Source organism: Lissotriton helveticus, chromosome 5_1, assembly GCF_964261635.1.
Source record: "Lissotriton helveticus chromosome 5_1, aLisHel1.1, whole genome shotgun sequence".
Lineage (NCBI taxonomy): Eukaryota > Metazoa > Chordata > Amphibia > Caudata > Salamandridae > Lissotriton > Lissotriton helveticus.
Genome location: NC_136065.1, coordinates 1,363,977,742 through 1,363,995,537, shown reverse-complemented (window position 1 = coordinate 1,363,995,537; position 17,796 = coordinate 1,363,977,742). Strand labels below are relative to the sequence as shown.

The 17,796-nt window shown below is 45.4% G+C and overlaps 1 protein-coding gene across 1 annotated transcript in view; it reads left to right on the top strand.

Moving 5' to 3' along the window:
• SPDEF (SAM pointed domain containing ETS transcription factor) overlaps nucleotides 1-13,901 on the top strand; it is an 84,093-nt gene extending 70,192 nt beyond the window's left edge. Inside the window, exons 3-6 of the mRNA XM_078644265.1 lie at nucleotides 2,166-2,363; nucleotides 5,168-5,215; nucleotides 6,080-6,220; nucleotides 8,999-13,901. Coding sequence (XP_078500391.1) covers nucleotides 2,166-2,363; nucleotides 5,168-5,215; nucleotides 6,080-6,220; nucleotides 8,999-9,177 — 566 coding nt within the window. The 3' untranslated portion in view covers nucleotides 9,178-13,901. The remainder of the gene's footprint in view (nucleotides 1-2,165; nucleotides 2,364-5,167; nucleotides 5,216-6,079; nucleotides 6,221-8,998) is intronic.
• The last annotated feature ends 3,895 nt before the right edge of the window (nucleotides 13,902-17,796 follow it).

The following is a 17,796-nucleotide window of genomic DNA, read 5'->3' as shown; positions in this document are numbered from 1 at the left end:
TTTTTGGAAAGTTGTGGAGGCCAGGGGTGTGATGGTCAGCCAGCTGGGCTGCTAGCTTTTAGGACGTTTTCGCATTTTAAGGTTGTAATTTCTTGGCAGGATGATATAGATGGAGATTGTTTATCTGGTGTTATTGTTTCTAGTTGTATAGAAGGGAAGCAGCTGTTTCTCTTGATTGTTAGATAAAAACACACTGTGTCTGCTTTGTTTAGGTAATGTGTCAATAGGTTATTGCAGGTGTATTGTGATGGGGTGAATATATACATATGTCATCCCAGTGAAAGTACATGTGCAATACATGTAGGAAGAAATACAGGGCCACTAGTTTATTTCTTTCCAACAATATGTTTTCTTGGGCAGATTCATTTTCACCGACACGACATAAATACAGATCCCGTACTCACAAGCTCTGTTTAAGGAGATTCTAGCTCTCTGCCCATAGTTAACCCCAGGTGCTCTTGTCATATTCATATTCATAACTTCTACTCATGCAAAAATAGCATGTCATAAATCACAGACGCAGATCAGCTGAGGGCTGTATGTTGACACTGTGGAGGGAAAGGAGGGGCAACTTAAGCCGCCCCAGGCTCAGCCGCTGGTGAGTCAAGGCCCCGCCCAAACTCGAGTGTTAATAACATCACTTATTGCACTGCTAGGGTTTAATACAGGGAGCAGGAATCTATCTGTGTGTTACACACTCTTTCTAAAACACAAAAGTGACTTTGATAGCTACATTAGATGGCTTAATAGTATGTTCTGCAAAGAAATTACGAGCTGCATATTGGCGTGTTTAATTCCTCAGTACAGATCCCACATTTACTACCATTAACTGCAACCAGAAGTTCGTTTTTATTAGGAGGAGGAGACTAAGAATTTAACGGGGTGATCATGTATTGTACGAAATAAAAATACCCCTTTCTTATGTGAAGAACGGATTGCAAGTCATCTCAAAGTTCTGTGACCTTATAAATAAACTCAGCCTTTGGACTTGTTCCTCTCTAGTCTAATTTGTAAATCAATGAGTGCTGGGGCTCAAAGTTCTGCTCAGAAGCCCACGGTTGGTGCAATTAAATGCCACCCGGCTGATAACCTAGGCCGCACAGTCTTAACCTCTTCGGTGCTCATGACGAGACCAGCTCGTCATGAGTCACAATGGAGCTGTGCTCATGACGAGCTGGTCTCGTCATAACGGCTTTGCGCCGCCCACGTGCGATTGATTCCCCGCCTGTGCGGTGGGCGAGGTCGGGATGAGACCAGCTCGTCATGAGCACAGCTGCACCCTGACTCATGACGAGCTGGTCACGTCACGAGCACCGCGGCGCCGCGCTCACCCCTCCGCCCCCCGCACTGTGAGGGAATTACCCCCGCAGGAAAGGGATTAAACCACCTTGTGCCTCTTTCATCCTCCACCAGACTCTCCCTGCCCATTTATCTCACTCTTGAGGTTCCTGCTTTCTCCCCTTATGACGGTTTCTGCCTTTCTCCTCCTCCATCTTTTGGCTTTGTGTATTTTGCCCTCTCTTGCTCTCAGTATATGTCTGAAGCGGATAGCAAAGTGGTAGCCCCCAGAAGTGAGTGCTGGCTGCTCCCACCGGCAACCACCGGTTCAAATTAAGCCCTGTTCCTCTCTCTCTCTGGTTAGGGTGGCCTTTAAAACGTGCCCTATCATTATTACTTACCGTTGGGGGTACCTTAACCCACTCATTGTTTTTTGCCTCACAGACAGCAGTGATTTGAAACCCTTTAATTGCTATGTTTTACATCATAATTGTGATTTCTTTCTGTTATCCACATGAAAAATATGATACATATAACATTATGATTACAACTAATAGAATTTAAATAAACAACATTTATTTAAAACAGATAAATAGCATCTAATAAATGTGAATGCTGCGGTATGCCACATTTGGGTTCTGGTGACATTAACAAACAACTCAGCCTTTAGGTGCTTGCTCTCCTGTTGCATCAGCATCATTTTAGGACACAATGTGATGCTGTCAGCAGTGCATCCTTTAGCTGTCCTTGGCCTGGATTACAGAGAGTTGGGAGCGTGCACTGGGTGTAGTGAGAGAGTCTCCTGCCACAGGTGTCCTATGGCTTCTCTTTTGCTGGTAGCAGGGCAGTGATGCTAACTCCATCCCCTCCTTGATCTCTCCTGACAGACCCCATGGAATGGACTGCTGGAAATGTCCAGAAGTGGATCCTGTGGACTGAGCACCAGTACCGGTTGCCCCAGATTGGAAAGTCCTTCCAGGAGCTGTCGGGGAAGGATTTGTGTGCCATGCCGGAGGAGGAGTTCCGGCAGCGCTCGCCGCTCTGCGGAGATGTCCTTTACGCCCACCTGGACATCTGGAAGTCAGGTAAGGATCTGGGAACCCAGGAAAAACTCCTCTTTTATCTAGCTGCACATCTGTCCATCCATACTTCCCCAAGGACCCATGTGGCCCTCAGACGCTTCGGTATCAATGTATGTCACGTTCACATGTTGGTAGCTAACTTGTTATCCTGCTACCTTTGAAACTAAAGGTCTCTTAGTCTTAACTATCTCCATAGCTTTCTAGCGTTACTCTGTGAAGCCGTCTGTGTCGGTAGCCATTTCTCTTTTTAGCAACTCCAATGTGTAGCTCACAATCATTGAAGCTAGCTATGGAGAATTATCTAGCTTCCATTTAACGACATGTGTGTGTAGCTACACCTTTCTGCCCATCACCTTTATGTGGTGCCATGTGCCTGCCCAGTTAGGTCTGTAACTACCTGTTCATGTACTTGTATACCTAGTTGTCTAGCTATCCATGTAACTCTATAGATAGCTATCTGTTCAAGAGGCTGAACATGCATCCATGTGTACATCTCACATGATCACCGCCTTCCTCTCCTTCTGACGTCTCTGCGTTGGTCCAGTCATACTTTCCGCCCTTCAGACTCCTGCCTGCATCTCTTTGTCTATCTGTTTTCCAATGTACTTGTTATGTTGATTCTCAGATTAATCAATTTCCGACCATAGATGTCAAATGAAGTTATCTCTGCAGATCTACGAGTGCACCTCTATGTTTATCCATTTCTCTGTCCCCTTCCTTCTCTGCTCCCTTTCATGCTCTTTTTTTCACGAGTTGTCCCCGCCCCCATTGTTTCTCGGTTTGGGCTGCCCCTTTCTGTGCTCTTCTCTGCCTCTCCTTCTGTCGCATTTGTCTCTTTAGTTGATTGCTCCCTTCTATTAATTACCTTCACTTTCTTTTCTTATTCTGCTTAGTCTCTTCCTGTTCTCTGTCCTCTGCACCATGTCTCCCCTCTTCCACTTTCAATTATTTATTCTCTCTTTCTACTTCCTCGGTTTCATAACACCTCCTCATCTTTCTCTACCTAACAATCTCTCTCCCTCCATCTTGTCTCTCCCCTAAATATTAATCTCTTGTTGTGCCTCCTGTTTCACACACAAGCGCTCCCTGCCTCCTTCTGGCACTCAGTCCTTTGCATCATGACTCATATTCCCTCACACATCTTTCTGTCTTTTTTTTTTTATTTCAAGGTGTTTTTTTTCATTTTTTATAAGCAGATACATTAGCATTTCTGTTACAAGGTTAGCCAAACGTAGTTTGTAGAGCCTTGTTTACAGGTACTTTGAAATATATGTTTAGCTAATCCCTTTTGACTTGACTTGCTGGAAAATTAGGCAAAGGATGATAGAAAGAAAGAAGCAGAAAGAAAGGGGTGAAAGAGAGGATACAGGAGAGGTTCTGTAGCAATGAGACTAATTGGTCTTATAGCCACGTGACAAAGCTGTCACCCCACTGGTTACCTTGTGGCAATATTGGCTTGCTGTCGTCCCTGCCTTCCCCTCTTTCTCCAACCTCTTTTTTCACTCCACCTAATTTCTCTGTATTGTTTACCTCTGTCGCTCACTGTCCCACTTTATACGTCTTCTAGTCCTATCTCTTTCCCTAAAGCACACCTTTTCTCTTACTCTACCCTTCCTCTCTTTTTCCAACTTTGGCATCTTATTTCTCTCTGTCCTACCCCGTGTCCCTCACGCTTTCTTCCTCTATTTCTCCCCCCCTCTCTCTACCATTTCTCTTCTCTTTCACCCACCCACTCACTCCCTACCTCTTCTTTCTTTTCTACCTCCTCACTTTGACTTGCCCCCCTCTCTCTCTCACTCTCCCTTGCTTTAGTTCAATCTCTTTTCACTCTCTCTGCCCTAACTACTCTCTCACTTTTCTACTTCCTTTCCCTGTCCTACACCCTCATCCCTCACTCCATGCTCCATCTTCTGTCTCTCTGACTGTTAAGTCACCCACCTCTAACTTCTACCTTCACGTGGTCTAATGTTAAATCAATTGTCCAAGGTCTTTGAGTGTAATTCTGGCTCTGTCACTGGACCAAACATTCAGTGTTTCTGGTCAAATCACGTATTCCCCCTGTTCCTGAAATTAGAATTGTGTGTAATGTAATAAGTGTCAATATTCCTAATGTCAACATTTAGGACGTACTACGCCCTATTCAACAATATTCACCAGCACCACCTGTCCATATGTAACTGTTCTTCCACCTATGCTAGCACGCTGCCACTGGGTACAGCATTTGTGGTAGAAGTTCTTCTTTTAAGACTACGCTCTCTGCACACTCCTGCAGAATTTAAAAAGCACCCTTAGACATTGACTGGAAAAAAACTGATTTAAAGTAAGTTTATGGTTGATAATTAAAGCTGAAAAACGACTGAAATTCACACGTTATGGTTAGGAGAGCGACCATAACCTGCACGCCAGATGCACTAGTCACAACCTCACTGCGATGTTCCAGATGTAATTGGAAATGTAAACAATCTTACCGATGACATTGCATATTACATTATTGTTAACACTACCAAAGTTACAACTAAGAATAAAGTAGTATTTATTGGTTTGAGCGTGTGTTATTTAATACATTGGACCTTTTGGTGTTGTTCCTTATTGGGATAAATATTGTGAGTTATAAGCATTGCATTTGGTGTTCGAGTTATGATTTGCATGGCTGTTGTGCGAGTTATGGATTGTGGTCCTAACTATATTGAATTTCAATGTTTTTTCACTCTCTCTTGCTCCCTCTCCCGCTTTCTCTTTACTGCTCGTCCTGTCTCTTCGCTCTCACTCGCCCCCCCAACTCACTGGTTACTTTTGCTTCTCCCCAGCCGCCTGGATGAAGGAGAAGGCCTCCCCGGGAGAAGTGCGCTTTTGTGGTAAGATCTACAACCCTCTAGTGTTTCAGAAGAAGCATGATTAAAGGCGAAGAGGCCTTAGAGCTTGGGTTATTCTAGTGTCCGTCTCTAGGGCGCCAAAGGGGCAGAGACAGAGAAAATATGCTCCTTTTGCTGGAAATTATACCAGGGGAGGTGGAATAAGTATTCTGCTCCGGGGGTGGTGAATTCCCTGAGATTATATACTGTGTCCTCGGCCCCTACTCCCATGGCGCTAACTGTGGTATAACCATGTCACTGTTGTAGTGGCCGATATTTTGGAAAATTACAGACCTTCCCCATGATATTATTTGCTCAATTCCATTGATATAATAGGCTGAATTGGGTTATTGGTGGGCTGGATTGGGAATTAGGCTGGATTGGTTCAAGGCTTAGATTTGTCTGTGAGCTCTACTGATCAGTGAGATTGGGTTGATTTTTGGGCCAAACAGTTGTTTGATTTAATTGTGTTGGGGGGGGGTGGATTGGTTGGTTAATATGACATTTTATTATGCGTGATTTGTAGGAGGGCTGTATGTTTGGCAGGCAGGACTGATTGGTGATCTGCACTAGTTGGTGGATCGCTTGGGTTAACGGCCTGAATTACTTTAGTTTGTGGGTAATATTGGCGGTGGGATGGATTGGCTGCTCTGCTTAATTGGTTGATTGACTGCATTTGTTAGTATGCTGAATTGGTTGGTGGGCTGAATTGACTGTTTGGCTGGGTTTGGTTGTAGGCTGCATTGGTTGGTAGGCTGCAAGGGTTGATGGGCTGTAGTGGTCATCCAGCTATTGGTCTGCTACCTGGAATGCCTGGTACCCCCAGCAGCATTTGGTCTGATGACCTGCACTCTTTTCCCCATCCAGCAAGCGAGGAGCCCTGGGCAGACAGCGAGGCGGACTCTTCCTGCTCTGGGCAACCCATCCATCTATGGCAGTTCCTGAAAGAGCTTCTTCTTAAACCACACAACTATGGACGCTTTATCCGCTGGCTGAACAAAGACAAAGGTGAGGATGCACCCCTTCCTTCCCCAGCTCTCCTGGAAGTACTTGAACCCACCAGGGTTTTCCTGTAAAACATGGGTACTCACAAACATTTTCCTAAGGACCTAAAAGTTGGATCTCTGATGTGGCTGAGGGCCGCATTGATGGCAGCTGGATGGCGGTCGGGCAAAGGAGTTGGGGGGATTGGCTGTAAGGTAGGTGTAGGCGAGGCAAAGGATATAAATCTAGTGGCTGAATTGAAAAATGTGAAACCAGAAAATCTGGGATTAATCTCCGCTGCTCCACTTTTCCAAATTGTGTGATTCTAGGCAATTGTTTAATTTCACATTCTCTCCTCTTTCTTCATTATCACATATAAAAGGACAGTGAGAAACAAGATTTTAGGTTATGCGCTGTACAAAACCTGCTCTTGTGTATAATGTAATTTACTATAATGTTATTCATGTCTAATAGAAACCCAGGCCACCCAAAAATTGCACATAACAACTGACTTACCTCTTTAGTTCACATTGGCGTTGTTGTCGGGGAAGTTCATGTATGAAAACTATCAATTCTCAATGAACTGATATAGTCAATTGTACTAATGTGAAAAGGTTCTGCATGTAAATTGAAAACACGTTTTTAATTTTTCAGAGAATGTCCTCATTTTACACTTTTACTGCAAGATGTCTTTAAAAATGAAGGTGTTTATGAAGTTAAGCACAGGACTCCCTACTTACTTCCTTTTTTAACACCAACTAAACTTGAAATAGGTATAAAAAAGGACTGAACCGTAACGGTGGACCCTTTCTACTAACAGCACCTGAACTCCTATCCCCCCTAATCAAATATATATTTCCCTCTAATTACACTTGGGGTTTGTGTGCACACTGTATGGCACCCACCGTAACTGTGCCTTTTCCCTAAGGAACTGAATACAAGTAAACAAACGCAAAGGTGCACCACAAAAATTATTCAAACAACAATTATGTTAGTAAGTCATGCAGAGATGATGTCTTTCTTGTGTTTTCAAAATTCTTTAGCCCTGGGCTGTTCGGATTTCGGATATTTCGGAGAAAGCGAAGGCTTTGTGGATGGTCACAGGTCGATTTATTACGATTGACCTGCTGGTATTCCAGTGCCCACATATAAGTCCTAGAGATTCATATATTTGATTAGCCAGAGAACATTAGAAACCGACACAGATTATCTTGATGGATAGAAAACTCCTCTTCATCATGTGGCAGAACTGAAACACAACTATATGAAGTCCATATCACCCACATCATTTGATTCCAAATTCTTAATATAGAAAAATAGAAGATTTAGCCCAGGCCTTCCACAATATTTTTACGAAAACATTGTCACATGGAAAGGCGCCACACAGAATTCCAACCTTGAAGATTCTAATTGGAAGCATTTTTCAATTTACAAACCCTGAAGAAGTCCCATAAGGACGAAACGCGTCGGCTGTATGGTGCTAATGTTGGAAGAATAAAGAATTTTGAAAACACAAGAAAGACATCATCTCTGCATGACTTACTAACATAATTGTTATTTGAATAATTTTTGTGGTGCACCTTTGCGTTTGTAAACTTGAAATAAGTGATTGCCTGTCAATTTAACATCTTTTTATTGTTAGTGCTGAGTCGAGTAAAAAGCGGCCCCATGCTCCTGCTCCCTAGGGGGCCGCATGCAAAGGTCATGGGGACCACATACGCCCGTCCACCCCTCCCCCGGCCATACTTTGAATATCCATGCTGTAGAAGGTGTTCTTCCATTTAGGAAATATTTTAATAATGTCCCATTCTGACAATACTCCTGTAAGGGATGTTAGCATACATTGGGACAAAAGGCAAGCCCTGCATGGATAGATGAGTACTTGAGCCTTTCTAGGGTTCACCTCTAATCTAATGATAAAACGTACAGTAGGATGATTTTTTAAGGAAAGGGACTTCTTTTTGTCCAGAGAATATTGTTTTGATTGTAAGAATATCTGAGAAAGTTCAGGCAACAGGAGATCCTTGAGGACAGATGTTTTGATGTAGGAGAGACAGAATGCGTCAGGAAAGTCACAGGTTTAGGATAGAGGTCATGGTTTAGGCTAGAGGCAATGCTTTAGAATGGAGTTATGGTTTGGAATTGATGTGGTTGTTTAGGTAGAGCTGATGGTTCAAAATGGAAGTGATGGGGTTAGGTAAGAAGGAACGCTAGAGAACAGGGGTGATGGTTCAGGGTAGACTCTGCAGATGGAGATGGAGATGGGGTTTAGGTTAGGGATGACCAGTGCGGACAGAGGTGCTAGCTAGGGACAAAGCTAATGCCAGAGAACAGAATTGTGGTTGAGGATCAGTGTAAAAATTGAAGGCATTTGCTATCAGCCGGAATAGAGCTCAGCAGCACACTTGGTGCTGAGGATAGAGTTGAATGTGGAAGCTAGAGCTGATGGCTGTGGCCCAGGGTGATAACTGAATGTACAACAGCGGCCACAGGCAAAGGTGATGCTTTAGGAGAGACATAACTGTTGGGGCTTGATGTCTTGGTGTTTCGAGGTGTGCTGGAAGTTGAAGAATAATTCTCTGACCTGTCTTGCAGTTAATTTTGTAGTTGCTCTTTGAGATTTTGGGTTAATTGGTGAAGCATTTTCCTTCCCTCTTAGTGTGCTTTGTACACATTGTTCATTCTAATGGCTTGTGACTATTTGTTACTAATTCTTCAACAGCCATCATCTCCACCAGATTCCAAGATGAACACTGTATCTCTGTATCTCACTGGTTCTTCTGTTCTTGCCTCTTCTCTCAGGAATCTTCAAGATTGAGGATTCTGCCCAAGTGGCTCGACTGTGGGGTATCCGCAAGAACCGTCCGGCCATGAACTATGACAAGCTGAGCCGATCCATACGGCAATACTACAAGAAGGGCATCATTCGCAAGCCGGACATTTCCCAGCGCCTGGTCTATCAGTTTGTGCACCCTGTCTGAGGTCAAAAACGGGGAGAAGAGGGCTGACCTGCCCTCAAGGGAGCGGGATGGACCCTTCTCCCTGAATGGACCCATAAAGACTAGCTGACAAAGAGGAGGCTTTGGATTCCTACAAAGTGGAATTCCATGGACGGGCTACCAACTGTTTGCTACCAGCTACTGAAAATAAGAAACTGGACTATGTATAGAGGAATGTGTGTCCAAGAAGGACCTGCTAGATAAAGGTTACACCTTCACTGTTCGGTCCAAGATAGCCTGAAAACCCTTCTCTCACTCCGCGGGGTATCCAGCTCTGACGTCACCAGACCCCAAATAGAAATCTAACCACTCTGGGCCCCAGAGAGAGCTAGAGGCTGAGGCTGGCAAGTGTTAATTAGGGGGGTCCAAAACCTACCATTCACATGATCTGTGCATACAAATTATCATACACTGCTAGCCTTTTTCAAGTGCACTGCTAGCCATGCAACCATTCGCCGCAGTTGCTTCAAAATTCTGTCACGAGAGAGCTATTCTGTCACCCACAGTTACCTTTCTCTTACACACTGCTAGGCATCCCCCCGCACAGGGCCAGCAAGCCTATCAGACATTAAACTCACTATGAACATTCAACTACTCTCCAACTACTGGCAACATTCGAATCTCGGATGATAACCACTGGATGCATACTGCAGCTACTGGCAGCCAACATATAATCGCACACTACTAGCCATTCTCCGGCTCACTGCATCTACTGTCAATATTTTATCACACACTGCGATCTCCTGATCGCACATCAAAACCACGGCAAGGATACTGCCACATACGATAGCCATCACAACCATCCTCCCAAACTATAAGAATTCTGTGAGATACTGCAAGAATTCTGTAGCACACTAGCATAAATGATAAATTACTGCAAGCATTCATGCTGGCGCAAGCCGCTATGCATTCTGCTACGCTCTACCAGTGCTTCGAGAATTCTAGTACATCTATCACATACTGCTAGGTGCCATACCATACTGCAGACATGGCTGGTATTGTAACAATGGTATGCAATCTGTTACACTGCAGTGGCTGTATTATCTCACAGTGCGAGGCAATGTGTAACACTGTAGCCACTGCACTCACTACACTACGCAATAGTTCATTCTCAGTGCACACGCTCTGCAACAGAATACAGGTATTGCAAGCACTGTGCACCAGTATATTCACTGCCGCAGACTGCGCCGCACTGTAGACGCGGCTTGTGAGTCACATGATTATTGGCTCTTATGTTGCATGCATACCATCAAACACTGGACCCGCAGCCAATCACTGCCGCACTGCAATACTGCTTTGCAGTTGATCAAACATTGCTCTTCAGCAGACCCTGCAAACACTGAAGTGTATAATGCAGTACAAGTATTTGACCACAGATAGCAAGCACACATAATGTAAATGATGTGCTGCAAATGTTCGATTAAACACTGCATACTGCCGGAAAATACGGATAATCACTGCTGCCACTGCCAGACATTGCAACAAACCCTGCAGACAGTATGCAAAACGCTGTATGTGTCAATCACTGCGCCAGTTAGGGAAGAACCACACTGCGAGCCCTAAAAGCTTCCTACAAGCACTGGGTGTATTCTGTCACACTGCAACCACTGCAGACGTCATGGTGCCTCTTCCAGTCACTTTGAAGCCTTAGCTCATGTGCAGCAAGAACTGCACTTATTCTATTACACTGCCAGGACTTGCACTTATTGTTCAATTGCGCATTACCAGACAATATAGTAGATCACACAGAGCATGTGCATCAGGCCCACTGCCAAACACTGCCATATATATGTTATGAACTGCAGGAGACACACAAAGCCACACTTTACAGCTTTTTAAATATTGTGCCTTCCATTACACTGTTCGAGCACTGCAGGCACACTGCTATTGTTCTTTCATAGGCTGCAACTTATAGACACTGCATTAGACTACAAAAGCAATACTACACTGGGATCACTGCATGTGCACGGTCAGGTAGTATATTCTAGAATGAATACTAACAGACACTGTCACACCGCCAGCATATGGAAGCTGCAACCACACACAGTTACACGTTGCAACAGACACTGCAGCCACTCCAGGTATGACACTGGACGCCCTATAATGCCCAGTGCATAGATCCATCATACAGGGCTGGGCATACGAAGGGAGTGACAGAGCTCCATACTCACTGAAAAGGGTAATATTGTATTACAGACTGCAACCAGCAGACACTCAGTTACATACTGCAAACAAGGCAACATTTAAAAATGTTTACTGCACGTAAAGGGCACATACGTTGCTGCTGGATTGTCATTAATTGGTCAAAACAGAGCAGGAGACAAAACGTCACTGCACAGACTGCATTTTGCCACACTGCAATCATCTTATAACATTGATACTGCCACACCAAGTGCAAGCACTGCACATACGCTGCATTACTATACTTTTATTACACATTGCACCAAATAGACACAAAGCCATTCAATGAAATTACTGCAAATGTTCTATAACGCTGCAAAGAATTCAGGCATTCTGTCACACTACTACAGCCACTGCACAGAGTATTCATCGCCACACTGCCACATATGTTATCACATGGTACATACACTACTGGCAGCCTGGCATATATTCTGCTCTAACCCTAACAGGACAGACAAGTAATGCGCGCATCACCCCAACACATGGCGCAGTGCGGGCCCTGCACAGACGATCCACCGCCTGCACTGCTCTGCTGCATGCCGCATTCAGTCCTACCTGACTAGGCCTCGCATTACACGCTGCAAGCACGGCAGATGCACTCACTAGGTATATTCTTACAGTCAGCAAACACCGAGTCACACACCGCAAACACTGCACAAATGCTGTCGTGTTACAGACACTCACTTCGCCCTAAAACACGCAGTGCTGGCACTGCCACACTGCCTATGAATCCCGTGCACCCTTTCCCTCGAGACAATTGCGTCAGAGAGCAGCGGGGGTGCTGAAGGCAGGGACGCTGCATTAAAATGCCCTCCCCCTGCACCTGGGAGTCCTGGACACCGAGGCCTGTGCTGTGCTGCTCAGAGGGCCCCTATTCTTCATAGAGCCCGTGCGCAGTGACCTGTGCGGGCCTCGTCGGGCCTGACCTGCCAGCAGACAATAGTGCGAGCTGCTGGCCCGCGCCGGGGTCCAGGCTGACACGGCCTGGAGCACGAGGTGTGTGCACAGTCCCTGGCTCGGAACACGCGGGGGGGGGGGGGGGGGGGGTAGCTGGGAGCCGAGCGCTCCCTCTCAGTGGAACAAACACACGACAACAGCGGATCTGCAGATGAGAACAGGCGCAGGCTGTCGGACCTCCCAAGGGGGTTGACATAAGATGTCCTGTTGTCAGCCCAAGCCCCCCCTCCGCATCAACATGTCATGTCGCGATCCCAGGGTGCACGTGAAAGAGCGCTACCTGCGCCGGCCAGCAGAGGGCACAGTAACAGCCTCAATTCTCCTGAAATTACCGTCTGATCTCTCATATTTATCATGCAGTTGCGCCAACCCTAGGGGCGCATGGGTGACGCAACTAATAAGATTAATCAAGCCATGCACAGCCACCTTGCCTGGCTCGGAGCGGCTTGATAAATCAAGAGCAATGCAAGACAGCACAACTCACTTTGTTGCGTTATTGAGTCCCAGGAAGGGGTTCCAATGGTGGAACGTGGGTGTTCCCACGCCACGACCCATGGATGTTGGCTCATTCCCAGGTTTACAGTTCCAGGGAGACCTAGGAATGGGTCAAAATTCGACACCTTCTCAGGTGAGGCTTACCAATGAGAATTAACGTTATTTCTCCTCATTTTGTCCTCTTTCGGCCTGTGCTGCAGCAGACATAGAAAGAGGAAATGCCTCAGAGGGTTGTTTTGGGCATGAAGGTGCCCCTTCCTGCACAAAACAATCCTGCCTACAATGCAGGCACCCTTGCACTAAGGTGCAAGACTGCTTGCACCCTTGAACCAAGGTGCAAGAGTGCCTCCATGGCGCAGGGAAAATACAGGAATGCACCATATGATGTTGAATCCTGTGCATTCCTTTGCTTTCCTTTCACACAGTACAGCGCATTAAAAGGTGTCTTGCTGTGCTGCCTGGTGTTTTGATAAATATGCCCCTGAATCTTTTGCTCGGCTCCCCCTAGCCATGCCCACCATGTGACACTGTGCAGTCTGTGCTCAGATATCTGGACCTGGGGCCTGGAGGCTCGAGGGTTAAGGGGTTAAACATTTTAGAATTTACTACAGTACTGTCACCGCTTCTTTTCTTCAATTTCATATTCCGCGACTTTTAATAAGCAGCAATAACGTGCTGATAGTAGCGGGACTGCTGTGTGTGCTGCTGATTCAATTAAGGACCAAAATTCTGAATCTCTATTGGCGCAATAAGGACCAGAAGGTGCAGCCGAGTGCCCGAGCCGAGGTCAACCAAGGTCACGAGGGTCGATACTGGACTGGTGGACACATGGGGGTTCTTTATTTGTGCACATTCAGATGTGTTTTACAGGCCGGCGATGCCTATAGGTGGGGTGGTACAGGGAGGCACAGCGCGGCCTGTGGGAGGCCATCTCCTGTTTTTCATGTATTATTTTCTATTATTTCTGCTGTTAACGCTGCCTTAATAAGGCTCCTGCGGCCTTACAAGATGAAGAGAACACGTATATGATGTATATATAATAAAGTTCTTCGATCCACCGCAGTCTATGTCCACCTGTGGTTGCCCGGCAGTGCTTTGCGTCTCTTTTCCTTGTTCCTCCTGGTGGTGCGTCTCGCAGGGCGTGCCGGCTGTGTGTGCTTTTCCGATCCCCGCCAGGTCTTTGGTTAGGGTCATTGCCTCGCCGCGCCCCGGGCAAACCACAGGCTGGCGCTGACATTACCCACAGACCCGAGGAGGCGAACCGAAGACACACAGACGTAGCCGCCTAGCCCCGAGGCATCACCAGGAGCGGAGGGGGCCGCGGGCGCAGCCGGGCACAGCCCCGGGGCGCCGCGGAACGCCCTGCGGTTCACGCTTTTAGCCGCCTTCCATGGGATACACGAACTCTGGCGAGTTTCTCTTTGTCATGTTACCACTTCTCGCCCCTTTTGTTCACAGTGTTGACCGATGCCTTGGGGTGGGGCCCCTCCGTGCTTCCCACGGGGGCGCACGAGAGGCGCAGACTCCGCGCAACAGGTGCATGAAAGATAAAGCGAGGAGGGAGGTGTGCGGGGGAGGTGCCGAAAGGGTTACAGTTATTTTATTCCTTCTCGTAATGTACACACGCATGTCGAAACCCTTGTATAGTTTCCTTCCAGGTTTGTTTGCGCATGCAGCGGCTCCGCGGTTCCCACGAAGCTCAGCGCCGGGGAAGGGTTGGACTTCGGTGGCTGCGGGGTGGGTAGCTGTGGCATGGCCTGTGGGAGGGGCGAGGGGTGCGACCTGCTTCTGATTTGGATTCCATCCTTTTATCAGCTTATTTCGAATCTTTTTTTCTTTATACTTCGACCCACCACAGCGAGATTCCTTCCCTGGTCTTCTGACGCAGGCGCAGGGCTTCCCGCGCTTGACGCGATGTCTGCCAGATTTCGCAGACGCCTCTCACAGACCCCAGCAGTTTCCCTGAACTTGGATTAATCTTAAACACTTCAAAGATGCTTTGCACTGGTTTCTTAGAGGCGCAGCAGGAGCACCCGGGATTTACCAGGCTCCATCCGGGGCTTGTTTATGCTCATTGGCTGCAACAGAAGCGTCAAATGATTCTGGGGGTCCTTGCTAACTGTAAACATCACTCAAAATCATGTTCCCCGGCACTGCCCGCCGAGAGGCGTCACTCTCAGACGCCACTGAGACTTCCTCCAGTCCTCACAAATTTCAAACACGTCAAGTGGCTGACCCATCCCCAGCCCTACCCGCTGGTTAGCTGCACCACTCTCTGGTTACATCTTTGACTATTTCCCTTTCCTTACACTCTTTAAAAGCACTCCCTCTTCCGTGCCTGACCCTGCCCCAGCCCTCCCTGCCATTTAGAGGCAATGGCATGATAGAAAACCCCACAATTTCTTGTGGAGGCCAATCCATCCAACCTACTATGAATGTCCCAAAACGCCTAAGCATGCATGGGTAGGATTGAATGACCCTTGGGTGGGGACTGAATGGGGTCGATAATAGGCAGAACCACTGCTCAAGGCCCTGTCCCTCCAAAGTGCATCTGTACGAACAGAGTTGGGTCCGGTCTTGGGTCCGTAAATAGGGAGGTAGGGCGCAGTGGTAAACCTAGTGCCTTAGGTATCAGGAGACCTGACCTCTAACCCCAACATCCTCACTTGACTAACTCTGTCATTCGGTGCAAATCGCTTAATCTCCTGGGCATGACTTCTTCATTGCTAAAATTATGAGCGTTTAAGCACAGACTAACTTGAATATTTAGGATATTTATTACAGAAGTCTTACATCTTAGATGCAAAAGGAGACGAACGGGCGGTCATCAATCCTTTTATGCTGTGCAGCTCTCCAAATGTCCACTTGATGGCAATCTTTACCAAACCAATTTTATCACTCAAAATACAATTGAATCTATCTATCTATCTATCTATCTATCTATCTATCTATCTATCTATCTATCTATCTATCTATCTATCTATCTATCTATCTATCTATCTATCTATCTATCTATCTATCTATCTATCTATCTATCTATCTATCTATCGCCATGTTACAGAAAATAAATGCGTCCCAATCAAACTTGTTATAGGTAACAATTAATCCAATCTTTCTGCATCCACCACACATGTATTGCTAGAATGCAATGGACACATTTCACAATGCCGCCACCGTGCAGCATACCTGAAGAAATGAATATATCCTGCCTCATAGATTCAATGTGCTAATCCCTTCACAGAGGAACAGGCCACACTCTTAAGAGCTAATCAATGAGATTGTATCTCATTGCACAGATCCACCCCTTATATGCAGAATCTAAACTATTTTTTCTAACTTCAACACATGAACAAGACAGTATGATATAAACCATAAATACAAATCTGCAGAGATTTGATAACTGCTTATTGCTAATGGAGTGGACGTACATCACGTCCCACCACTCAAACCTTCGCCTCTCAGGCGTCATGACCAGTTCCCATGCTCGATGGTTATGAACAGCCTACTACACTCTGCACAGTATTATCCTACATATTTAAAACGCCCATAGACATTCACATCAACATAGCTAAAGTGGATGTATGGTTGCAAATAAAAAAAATGGTATGGTTAGGAGCGCAATCCATAACTGGCACAGCAAATGCAATGTACACAACCTCCACCCCGATGTGACAGGTGTAATTACAAATGACGTAAATAATCTTACAGATGACATTACGCATTACATTATTCTCAACACTATGAAAGAGGCAACTATGAATATAGTATTTAATAGTTTGGGTATGTGTTCTTTTTTAATTGTATTGAGCTTTTAGGTGTTGTTCTTACATATCAGAATCAATACTGTGATGGTATAAGCATTGCATTTGGTGTGTGAGTTATGGTTTGCATGGCTGTTGTGCCAGTTATGGATTCTAGTTTCAGGAAATCAGAGGAAACTAGCGCACTGAAATGAATACTATCCTGCCGGCAGGCTTCCTTAATAGGCAGAAAAACTCACCTTCAAGTCGTACTCAAAAAGAGTCACACATGAGCCAAAAGAAACTACACTCACTGTATGTGCACATAATATACATTTATATTAATAATCAATCAAATGAGATACACTCTTAAATAAACAGTGAATTAACAAAAACATACATTCTGGTTTTTATTATGAGTATCAAAGCAGTCAAAACTAAATACTGTCTAATCACACCAAAGTTATCAACACTGCATCAAAAATAGGACAATTAATGGGAATGACACCAAGACTCAAAGAATATCAATATCTCTGCTCACCCACTTCCACACATACCACACTCCTACCGCAAAAAGTTTACACATTCTAAAAACAGCACAGAATACAGGAAAAACTGGGAGAACATCGCTCTGTGATATTCAGAGCACAGCCACGAATATGATGTCTGCTTAGACAAAGATAGATCAATCTCAGTATATTTGGATAGTATCCATAACAAACAAATATTTCCCACAATATTGCTATTTTATGACAATAAGATTTTGTCAGTATCCTAAGTATATACTATTCTAAGTGGCTTATAGATTTGTCACTAGAGCAGACGTTTTAAAACATCATGTGAGACTCTTTTTGAGTACAGCCCCTTAAAGTATCCTGCAGGCAGGATAGTATTCATTTCAAGGATTGTAGACTCAACGATAGCAAATTTCAATGGTTTTCTGGTCTTACTTCCCTACCATAACTACATTGTAACTGTGCCCTTATTGCATTTCATCATCCTTAGGTACTCTTTTGAGAAAACAGCTCTTCAAGCTAAATCCCTCCGAACAAACGTATTCTAAAAAAATACATTAATAGAAATGTGTGGAATAATGTTGTAGGTTGCCATATCGGGGTTCTATGTCTCGTAGTTTATGATGCTACCAGGACCCCATGATGGTAATGTTTGACTCTATCACACTCTTTCACACAGCTGTCCTTTATATGTCCTCGCCCCCCCCTCTCTC